The sequence below is a fragment of the Antedon mediterranea genome, chromosome 10 (genome assembly GCF_964355755.1).
Source record: "Antedon mediterranea chromosome 10, ecAntMedi1.1, whole genome shotgun sequence".
In the NCBI taxonomy this organism is placed as follows: Eukaryota; Metazoa; Echinodermata; class Crinoidea; order Comatulida; family Antedonidae; genus Antedon; species Antedon mediterranea.
Genome location: NC_092679.1, coordinates 16,425,078 through 16,437,148, shown reverse-complemented (window position 1 = coordinate 16,437,148; position 12,071 = coordinate 16,425,078). Strand labels below are relative to the sequence as shown.

Below are 12,071 nucleotides of genomic sequence, written 5' to 3'. Positions count from 1 at the left end.
ACAAATCGTTGCGGACCGCAAATATTATCATTGGTCAACTAAAAAAAAAGTTTGTTGTTGTTATTCTCCTCGCCGCACGTGTTCAGAGAGATGAGTGCAAGTGATCTTAGCATACAAGAACAAGTAGAATATGTAACTAATTATGTCGAATTTAGTGCCAAAAATATAGTATAAGTGTTGTATTTATACAAAAATGTATTTAAATCTTTGATAATTTTCCTAGGCCCAACTTCACATGTGGCACTGTACTCCTACACTTACTACAGCAGAATTAACGGCTTCCCGGCCCGTCAACATCCGACTGGGTACACAGACGAGAGTGTTAGGCCTAGGCCTAGCTAGACAAATATGAATGAAAAACTGAATAGAACGAAAATAAATAGAATATACAGTTTTGTAACATTTGTTGGAAGGATGAGTAAGTCTACAGAATGGATGATTCAAGAATCTTGACTATCTATTCTATATGACTATAGTCTATGTTATTGATTGAATCTAAAATTAAAAATGCTATTGTTTTTAAAATTTTATTGAAACTGGCTGGATCGAAAAGTACAACAAAACATTAGTTTAAGATAGGATAGTTAGTCAGGATAAAAAATTGTAGGTTAAAAATGTTAATTTTGTCGTTCAAAATGTCATTTTAATGTCACTAGTTATTCACTTTGTCCAAAAATTGGACTGAAAAAGAATATATATTTTTACCTGAAAAAAAACTGTAATTTAAGAAAAAATTTAAATTGACTGTCAGACAATGGTTTTGGTTATATTGAATTGTTTATTTTTTCTTTTTATTTATAAGTGAAATCAGTATTTTTTCTATGAAAGTGAATAACTTTATTAACTACAATATGGCCTATTCAAAGTCTGATTTTATAATCTTTATTTTTGAGGAAGATACATCTTTTAAAACTTGTGACTTATCTATTTGTGCCAGGTTGATGAAGAGTTAGCTCCCTCGGAAACATCCTGTTGTTCCAGCAGCAGGAGCACTAAAAAAAACCGAGATGTAGAGTTCCATTTAAGAAAGACTACTCCATTTAAAACGGATAGTAACAATCGTGCTGGAGATATGAACCAAGGTATTCAATTAACGCCGTGGCTAAAGTACCGTACCGTATCCATACTTCTAAAAAGAAAAGGTATGGTAATTATAGAGGGCGCTTCCGTTTGCTAAAGGTACGGTAAAATTGCATTCCTAAAACTCATTCCTAAATATAAAACTCGTTCCTAAATATAAAACTCGTTCCTAAATATAAAACTCGTTCCTAAATATTAAAACTTGTTCCTAAATATTAAACGCGTTCCTAAATTTTAAAAACCTAACTCTCTAAACAATTTCTCTTATATTAAAAACTAAAAAAAAAACGTCAAGTAGAGAATCGAACCTGCAACCCCTTAAGCCATAGCCTCATCACAAGCCCACCACGCCACACAGCTGGTTGCTGAAAACCATTGCCACAACCTATTTGATTAACATCTATCTTACATAACACAATCTATAATTACCGTACCTTTAGTTTTTAGAAGTATGAATACGGTACCGTATCTTTAGCCATAACGTTCAATTACTGTACACGATTTGATTTCCAGTAACAGTAATAATATATCAGTCCATTTTTGGAAACTTTATTCAATGACATGAGGAAAATGTCCCGAATGATCGGAATCAAAACGTTACTGGGTTACGTCTACTAGCGTTCCTGCTCCCAAAAGTCATCCATTCATAGAAGCACTGATAAAGAAAGTCTATCTGTGGTGACTAATAGAGTGTGGTCCCGGGACATGACTATACTTTAGTTGATAGAAGATTGAAATGTTGTTATAGATAGAGTTTAACTACAGTGTATATTGTTACAGTATAACCAAAGAAGATTAATTTCAGTCTTCCTTGATAATAATAATAATACTAATATTTTTTTTTCAAATATAGTAATAAAAATAATATATAGTATAAGTACAGGGTTTATTTATAATTTGGCCTTCAATAATAAAATTGAATAAAAGATAAATCATATTAAACATTAAACTAAAAAGCAAACATAAATTGATGAATTAAAATGATATAATTATATTATATATAAAAATGTATTTCTTTAAACAAATTATATTGGTAAAGTATTACCACGCCCTGTCGTATTCTAATCATCTCCAATCACCAGGTATGCCACTTTCGTCATTTACTCACCATTCTCTTTATTGAGTACAATGGTAGAGCCAACTGTACTGTTTTTCCAAGAGAAATTCTGTTCGAGTGAGTGGCCGAGCGGTTAAGACAGTGGAACCGTAATTACGTAGCCATAACATCGGCAGGGGTTCGAGGCTCACTCACTCCATGGTTCTGGTGGTAGAACGAGTCTTCTCGGATAAGGACTATAAACCGTAGGTCCAGTGTACACATCTAGCTCGTGTGCACTTTAAAGAACCTAGTACATCTTTCGAGACGAGGAGGGGGTTACCCCGGTTTATTAGTACATCACAGCCACTGATCACCAACTGGGCCCTCTGGGAGACCAGTCTTTGACTGAAGAGGTTACCCAGTATAAATATAAATTTCAATCAATCAATCAAGTTTACACGGTGTAGCAAAAATTTGTATCAGATGTCTTGATAATATAACTTGAATTTTATGTGTAAATGTAGTGACTGGAGTAGAATAATTTTGAGTCCCTATGTTTTTGCTACTTTGTTTTTAATTTATTTGTTTAATTTGCAGTTGAATGCTTAATATCAGCACTACGAGAAACTCTTCTAACGCATCGCTGGTATAAAGCAAATGATGTTCTTATGTGCCTTGCGCGCCATTCAATCTGGACAACTAGAGACTATACCTGGAAGGTAACATACTTTATACAAAAATGTTACTTTTCTTTTACTTGATTATGTATTTTAACATTTACAATGCACAGCATATTATAACTAGAGAGCTATGATATAACAGTAGTAGGAAAAATAGATAAGCGACCTTTTAAATAGGTTTGTAAGCTATGATTTTGAGGAACACATGAATCTGCTTTCAGGTGACAACAACATTTGTTTTAATACCTAACTAAAGCTCTGTCTACACTATTAAATATGGTAGTGATATGACATCATCACTACCATATTTGAGCACATCACACTTTTTTTTGTCAAACTAGTTTGATAATGTAGACAGAGCTTTAGGGAATTTAAACCCGATACTGTATAAACATTTGTGCAAGAAAATAGCTACTTCATATGAGACTATCTGTGTAAAGAGCACATTGCCTGTCTCTAGTCTTAGTGTATCACATATTTGTAAATTTTTTTTTTTCTTCTAATTTTGCTTGTTTAGTGTGGGGCAGAAGTGGTCTATCAGCATGCAGCATCTAATAAAGAAATTAAGGAACTGTTTTTCAGGTAAATAATCTTATAAAACTACAGAAGAAACCCCCTTCATGCGTACACTCTATTCACTGAACTCAGCCATATTTGGTGCGGAAAGTTAATTTATTCTTGTTTTCTTCTTATTCATCTATAAGTTAAAGTTAAAATTAAAGTTTTAATTTCAGATAGATAAGATATTTTATATTTCAGCAATTACAGGATGGATAAACTATTTTGTAATTTATAGTGCTCATAAATTAAGTCTCATTTAAGTCTTAAAGAGTGGAGTTAAAAGAGTTGTGTGTTACATCCCTGGCACTAGATCAGAATTGAACCCTGCCAATAGGTCAAGATTGAATGCTGGACCTTGGGATTGTAAGGCAAGCATTTTAACCACCAATATTGTACTCCTTTGGTTTCCATCAAAGAAAAGGTTATTTTTTGTTTTGTTTTAGGAAGGTTGAAACATCCAACTTTTATAACTGTAAAGAGAAACATATGGAAAGAGTATTTAATCTCCTTCGGGAAAACCAGTTTGAGGAAGCATATAAAGTAATACAGGACAAAGTAGGAAAGGCAGGACAGAAAACGAAATGGCAAGAAATGACGGAAAAGGAATGGAAAAAATTGATAGTAGCGTATACTGGACTCATTGAGTTTGCACTTTGGACTCAAAGAGAACAAACCGAAGACCATGATGAAAATGAAGGTATGCAGTAGAAAGCCTTCTTAAGGCCAATTTACGCAGACGAGTGGTAACGGTAATAAAAATATAGAATCTTTGTTATTCCTTATCACCATTTACACAAAGCATGGAGCAGGCTGAGGATAGATACAGAATCTATGTGTGACAAGCTACATGGTTTTTCGCTTACCGTCACCGCTCGTCTATGTAAATTAGTCTTTAGAGACAACTATATTAACACTACTTTCCTGTTAACTGTATAAGGAGCAGTATATCTTTTAACATTTAACCAATTCCTATTAAGGGGACACTTTTCTGTGGTCCCCTTAATAGATGTTTTACTTTAGTTTTATCGAAAATATTTGTTCGTTATTCAATTCAATTGGAGGTGGGGGTGTTTTGTGCAAGGCTGACCTTAACTCATGAAATGTGGCATGGAACTTGGAAATGCCTACTTAATCATAGGTTTAATCTAAGACCTCAGACCTCGAAAAAGTCTCAGTTAGTCTTAACTGAGACTTTAATGTTTGTGTTTTCTTTTGTATATATATTTCTTGATAGATTTCAATGTTTATAAATACTAATATATGTTTGTTCCATGCTTTGCGTTTAGAGGAATCAAAACAGAGTGACAAGCATGGAGAGTTGGCCATTAATAACATCATGTCTATTCTTGATACTCCTGGTATATGGGACGTCTTTATTCTTTGTTATATTGAGGTGAGTTATAGGTATGACATTACTGTATGTGTTTTAGTAGAGTTGGATACTCTATTAAGGCTGCTACACACTAAGATGGTAACAATTGACGATAAATAGATAAACATACATTTTTCTTACATAACCTAACTATAAGATCATTTAAGCTGTCTTTGATAAAAATAATATATATAAGTCCAATCAAATGATTTCATAATCAAGAAGAGCAATAAAATTGTTGCATCCTCACGATATTATTACTTAGTAATCATGACGTCATTTTATTGGACATGTGAAATTGAAATGTGAAATGTTAATATAAAAATTAATGTAAATAAAAAATTAATTTATATATCATATAGTTCTAGATGCATATTTATCAGTTATTGTCAATTGTTATTGTGCTAGTATAAATAGGCCTTTACAAAACAATAGATTTTGATGTCAGATATTTTGGCACACATAGCATGTCATTCCTTGAGCTTGAATCACAGAAACAAACAAAATCTAAAGCTCCTAAAGCGTGGTTCCCACTAGCGACGCAACACAAGGACGTAACGCAACGCAAGTGAATTGACCAATCACAAGCGATGGCTTATTCGCTTGTGATTGCTAACTGTCTATAACTTCGCTTGTCATTGGTTAAAACGCTTGCGTTGCGTTTACGTCCTTGCGTTACGTTCTAGTGGGAACCAAGCTTACAAGAATAAACTTAATGCACGTGTTCTTTGTAGTTGATGAAGCCTTTTGATGATAACAAGAAACTTAAATCAGTGTTGATGAAATACAATGAGGATAATCCTGGAAATCCTAATAGTTATGTTTACCTTTACCAATATCTACAAAGTACAGATGGTCCACTTAAAGAACAAATTTCTATTTTAGAGGTGAGAACCATTTTTTTCCTATATATTTTTTTTCCCTTTCATTTTTCATTTTGGTGAGCCACTTGACAGAAATAGTTTATTTCATTTCATGCACAACAAAATAAAAGTAAATTTGTAAAATTGTAAAACTGAAAAAAAATGAAACAGGGACAGGGACAACTAGTGGTTCAGTTCAGTTCCATACAATGTTTTCAATAATGAAGCTACAGTAATAATATAATGGTAATAAAATAACAATAATCAATAATAATTGATTGAAATAACATGAAAGCAAACAAAATTGAATTAAATAAAGAACAAAAATAAATTTAAAAAAACCATTATTAGGAACAAGATTAGAAGTGGGTACTTCGTCTCATATTGACCCTTATTATACAATATAAAATTAAAATAATAAAAAATAACTAAAATATAAATTAAAAAATTAAATGCAAATACAAATATGTCATAAATTAATCATGGTAAATTTAATGAAATGAGGATATATATATATAAACACATTAGGCAATTCTAAACCACCCGGTGATATACTGAAATTTAATTAATTAATTTGAAAAGATAAAGATGAGGAAATATGTGAGAATGAGAAAAAGTCGCCCCACCGTACCACGCCGAGAATGTTAAAGAGTCGCTATCCAATCGAGTTTGAACAATACCATGAAAGCCCCAGTGGTCTAATGGTTAGGGCAACTGCATATCAAGCAGACGGTCCGAGTTCGAGTCTCTGTTGGGGCGACTTTTTCTCATTCTCACAGATTTTCTCATCTTTATCGTTTCAAATTATATATATATATACACTGTACTGAACTTATTTTTATTACACTGTTGTCAAGATATGCTACAGTATCTATTGGCCGTCGTGGCCTCAGTCCCAACAACAAAAAGAAAAAAATAAATGTATAAATAAACACGTTAAAAACGATATTTATCGTTTTATGCTGATGAACAACACTAAAATTTTATTTATACACTTTTATTTTATTTATGTTGAGTTTTATTTTTTATGTTTTATGTAAAAGGGTCCTGCAAAAACAGAATTGTAAACTTCTTTATGCAGGATCCTTGCCATTAATTTTGTACTGTAATTGTAAAGTTATAAACAATGACTAAATAAATATGAAAGAAATTTAGAGGGGAAACCCTAATTTTTTTATCGCAGATCTGTACTTTGGTCTTCAACAAAACATTCTGAATTTAATCTCTTTTGATTTATTGTTTGTTTATTGTTTGTTTTAATTTAAAGAAACTTGTAGCCAAAGTTCCTTCTAGTGAATTTGTTTTGGAACTTTACGAACGTCTTCATATTCTTGAACGCAGAAAGAAATCAAGAAAAATCACTTGTAAGTATCACATGGGCTTATAACTGGATAGAATTGTAAACTGATCTTGCTGTTTTATTGGGCATTGTTTTATTACATACTTCCTTTACTCCCTGCCGCTACTTGTGGTATACTACTGTTTTTAGTACCAAGCTACCACGCTACTGTTTTCTGTCATGAAAAAAATAAATTCCATGCAGATATATCAACAGACTTGGAGATGATGATAATAAAGCTCTGTCTACACTATCAAACCAGTTTGACAAATGTGCCCAAATATGGTAGTGATAGGCCCAAATATAGTAGTGATATGCCCAAATATAGTAGTGATATGACATCATCATGTCCATATATAGGCACATCACATTTTTTTGTCATAGAGTTTGATAGTGTAGACAGGGCATAACAGAATGTTAACTGAGGACAAGAGGGGTTCTTCTGTATGACAAGTAAACGGCCATACAGCGTTGATGGGAGACCGTCTGGATTCGCGGCAGGTGTTGTATATACCAGAGAGTGATGGTGTAATGATAATATCGGACTAGCTATCTGTACCATTGTAACTGTATCCTTACTCAAGATGTTTTACTCACATTGCCTCATCCTTTGGATGGGACGTAAACCAGTTGGTCCAATGTTCATAGTGCACATTAAAGAACTTTGTACACTTTTCCCAAAGAGTGGAGATCGTCTCCCAGTGTGCTGATCTGGTAGGCGCTGCACTGCTAGCTGCCATGTGTCTGTGGAAGGCCTAATCCAGATGTCCTCCGTTTCCAGTTAAGCTTGAAGGCAAATACAAATACCTTTTACCTTTAAAATTGAAATTACATTCTTTTTTTATTAGCTGAAGTTAAAAGAAAGAGCATTGTTATGCTGTTTGACATGTTAGACTATGCTTGTTGGCAAGATACAGTTCAACCATGGAAGTTGTTGTGTGATGAAATAACAAGAGTCAGAAAACGGTAATTGTATACAATTAGCATTATCAAGAGACAAAAAATTATGCTGGCCATATAACAGGCTGTAAGACAGCATCTAGTAGCTAGGTGGATTGATTAAATACCATATTTTTTATGTAGTGTATTTTGATACATTTTATATTATAACACACCTGATTGTATTCTTGCAATTTGATTTGTCAATTGAGCATCGCATGTCATTTTAAATTTACCCTATCTCATGGAAAAGTGATATCTTATGGTGATAATGAATGGTTCTAATGCACATTCAGCTTTATGTAAACATTTTGAGATTTTTTGCCACGCAACGTTGTTGACTGTTCGTTTTCGGAAATCAACTTGCTGTGCAAGCCGACCATAACTGTTCTATTCCACGTCTAAAGTTGGAGCACTGCCTTTTTTAATGGCTTAGGTTCCGGCCTAGCATTTGTCAATGATTTACAATGGATAACTTGAATAAAAGTAGGTTTGTTATCAAACAAATAATTAATGTTTTGTATTTGTTTATTGGCTTTGCTCATTAAATAGAGCAGTCAATTTTTTAATTATTCTCACCATTCAACTCTTAAACATTAATTATTTGTATATTATTGAATCATTATATTTCTTTGTATCTGGTGCACCCTTCTTGTTTGGTAATTCCTCAGAGCTGATCATTTTTCTTCTATATTCCTCTCCTTTAGACATGATGATAGTGGCCTAGATGTAATTCTAAATTGCTGGAAGTTAAGAATATCATGGTGGCCTTCCTATCATTTTCGAAAAGACCAAGCAGTTGTCATTGCAGACACTAATCCGGAATTGGCTCCTATTAAAGCTACAATAGCAGGCCTGTTGCTGGGAGAAGGTAGGTCAAGTCTAGTCTGTGCTAGCTATCTTTAGGCCTACTTGGCAAAACCTTTTTTCATGCTTTTTCTTTGTGATAATTTTTTTTTCTAAAGGGTCTTACAACTACAGACAATTTTTACTTGTCTCTGTAAAATCCCTATAAATATTGAAATTGCTGAAGATAATTTCTTTAAACACATTTCGGCCGAGCAGTAGGCATGTTATAAGACAGTGGAACCATAATACCTTGCCCAGTGGCGTATCCAGGATTTTAAAGTCGGGGGGGGGGCCAGGAATTGCCAATTTGCCGACAAAATCAACGTCATTACCTGTACTGTACATGCCTAGGCCTACACATCAATATATGTTCTAGGATTGCATAGGCCTAGTCATGTTGTCTTATATGGGATAACGATGCAAAATTAAACCAAATTAAACATTATCTGTTAGTATGTTGTATTAATATTACAATAAAGAAAGAATTACGAAAATCTGACTTGTAGTTTTCGAAATATATGGTCTAAAACATCGCCGAAAATTATCGTTTTTAGCCACGAAAAGAAGTAAAACAATTTGCAGCCTCAGTTGACAATTCTATTAACCACGCCATTTTTGGTTAAAATAATTACATATAATTACGTTTTTTAGTAATTTATTTTATATATCACCATTAGAAATATCAATAAAACATGTTATTAAATGCTTATAAAATATATAAAGTTGTTTAATTAACGGAATTCGGAAAAATTCATTGCTCTAACTTTGTGTGTAGTAACGATCAGAGAGATTCATGGTAGGCCTACACGCGCGAGAGCAAACATTCCGCTGCGGGTGATTCGCATCCACCAATCAAATCAGCCAGAATCCAAAATCATTCAACCGTGAGCAATGCCAATCACGAGAAAGCTCAGCTTTGATTGGCTTACGATGACATCATATCACAAAATGGTGGTTTTGTAGTTGAGCCTCGCGGACTATTCTGTTCCAAAAATGAAATACATGGATATTTTTTATGGTATGTGTGCTTTTTCTTTAGGAAATTTTAATAATAAAGGCCTCATATCGAGAAAAAAAACCCCGGTTTTTGGCACTCATAATAAATATATCTTAGAGAAAAAAGCACATGGCATGTGGAACTATATAATCTTAGCGTAGGAACCATACAAATCCGTTCCAGGTAATAAGATATTTTGACCACATTTTTTACGTGTTTCGTTCGATGTAATGAAAATAAAAAATAGTTGATCTGAAGGGATCAATGATATGATATGTAAATAAACAAACACTCAAAAGAATTATGTTTACAGTTCAATTATTGTCGAATAATAGTTTATTCTTATTTCCCTAACTTTATTTTTTTCCCGGCACCTTTGTTTGCCGACGGACGCGATGAGGTGCCCCCACCCCCACCCCCCCCCCCCCCCCCCACTGGATACGCCACTGACCTTGCCATACATCGGCAAGGGTTCAAGCCCCACTTGCTACATGGTTCTGCTGGTAGAACGAGTCTAGGACTATAAACCGTAGGTCCAGTGTACACATCTGGCTCATGTGCACTTTAAAGAACCTAGTACATCTTCCAAGATGAGGAGGGGTTATCCCGAGATGAGGAGGGGGTTACCCCGAGATGAGGAGGGTGTTACCCGGTGTGTATTAGTATGCACACAGCCACTTATCATAACTCATCACAAGGGCCCCTTGATTGTCAGCATATGCTGTTTAGGGTCACCCTCCATAATTAAGGTGAAATAAAAAATATCAAAATGTTCATACGCTTCAGTGCACAAAGTATCATCAACTAAGCCTATTTTTTGGTATTCTTTTTTGTTGTCAATATTCTTTGATTGAGGAGAGATGGTTCATTTATAAAACATGCTGTCATACAAGCACTAATACACAGAATTTGTACATTTTATATAGACCATGAGTATGTGAAGATTGTTTGTGGGCATCTTCCAGAAGTGAAAACAAGTATAGCAAGCATAATAGCATCAAGTTGCATCAAATATACAAACAGTGTACAAGACCATAGATAAGGAAGACAGTCTGTTTGGTGAGGTTTGAACAATGGCACCGCACCTTACTCGAAATGCACTACTTATATCGAGAAAATTACTAACTACTTCAACAAAATAATTTAGACCAAAGAAAAATAATATCTTCAATGTAAATAACTTCCTGCATATAATGAATGATGATGGATTGTACCCAATTGTTTGCAAGCTATGCTGCCCACCTATTGTTTAAAGGGCGAGTTCGGGGTTAAAACACTTGTTCTGTTTTAAGCGCAGTCTACACTTTCAAACAAATATGTGCCCATATATGAACATGATGATGTCATATCAATACCATATATAAGCATATCACTACCATATTTCGGCACATCACACCTTTTTTTTGTCAAACAAGTTTGATAGTGTAGACAAAGCTTTACTGTTGTCAGAAAGTAATTGGGGTTATATTAGACATTTTAAACCCGGAGCTATACCCTTTAAAGTTGCATTTTGGGCAGATGGACACTCTAGCACTAACCAGGTGGGCGTGGTCTGAAGTATTTAAGTGCACTCAAACAACCTCCCCATGTAGTGGAGTTATAACTTGATGGTTAACGTGTTTGGCTACCTATCTCGGGGTTGAAGGTCAAATATCAAGATTTTTTTCATGACAAATAAATCCAACTCCACTCCAAAATACTTGTTGAGCATCTTGTTTGGATTCACTTTAAGAATAATGAATAAAATCACTTATAGTTACTGTAAAGGTAAAGGCGAGTCTTGTGTTCATTCTGAACATAGGGGAATAAGCTGTTAGGAGCTTATTGTACTAATCCTCGGTATTATGTGGTAGGGTGGCCAGTTCCTTTCCACGCCGCCTTTTTCGCCCTAGTATTTTCAACTAGGTACTCATTTACAGCTGAGTGGAGTGGGGGTTGTCGGGAATTGAACCCGGGTCTATCTGTATGACAGTCAAGTGTCCTAACCACTCGGCTATCCAACTTACTGTACCTTTGTCAAATTGCCTAAATATAAAAGAACCAAACCCCTTCTACCAAAAAAAATAGACCTTAAAGTCATTTCATTTTATTTGTGTAGTAAAATTCTGAGATTAGAGACAGCAGATGTGCTTCATTGGCATTAAGCCAGATTAGACTGTTTACAGTGCAGATCCAGGAAGTACAACAGAGTACCCCCCATCCCATCCCATTTTTAGCCCAGATAAGAATTCTTGCTCTGAAGTCTTCAATTCAAGGGGTAATATGTTGATTGTTTAAAAATACACAACCATATTCAAAAAGCACCACTTGCTGTCAGAAATTGGTGTAATTATCCATCAATATGATTGCAAA

At 34.2% G+C, this 12,071-nt stretch overlaps 1 protein-coding gene across 2 annotated transcripts; it reads left to right on the top strand.

The window, feature by feature from the left end:
* Positions 1-68: 68 nt before the first annotated feature.
* LOC140060108 (TATA box-binding protein-associated factor RNA polymerase I subunit A-like) lies at positions 69-12,058 on the top strand. 2 transcript variants are annotated; one of them, XM_072106182.1, is made up of 11 exons: positions 69-132; positions 938-1,142; positions 2,717-2,838; positions 3,317-3,381; positions 3,804-4,057; positions 4,647-4,753; positions 5,467-5,619; positions 6,863-6,959; positions 7,783-7,900; positions 8,581-8,744; positions 10,646-12,058. In XM_072106182.1, exons 1-11 carry the CDS (start codon positions 91-93, stop codon positions 10,759-10,761), a joined length of 1,443 nt encoding a protein of 480 aa, XP_071962283.1. In that variant the 5' UTR covers positions 69-90; the 3' UTR covers positions 10,762-12,058. The 2 variants fall into 2 exon arrangements, with proteins under 2 accessions (XP_071962283.1, XP_071962284.1); XM_072106183.1 differs by having other exon boundaries at positions 938-1,082; positions 10,646-12,057.
* The last annotated feature ends 13 nt before the right edge of the window (positions 12,059-12,071 follow it).

Coding starts and splice junctions, on each gene's coding strand:
- LOC140060108 (XM_072106182.1), top strand. CDS start 91: ATGAGTGCAAGTGATCTTAGCATACAAGAACAAGTAGAATAT. Junction 1,143..2,716: donor CATACTTCTAAAAAGAAAAG/GTATGGTAATTA, acceptor TTTAATTTGCAG/TTGAATGCTTAATATCAGCA. Junction 6,960..7,782: donor GAAATCAAGAAAAATCACTT/GTAAGTATCACA, acceptor TTTTTTTATTAG/CTGAAGTTAAAAGAAAGAGC.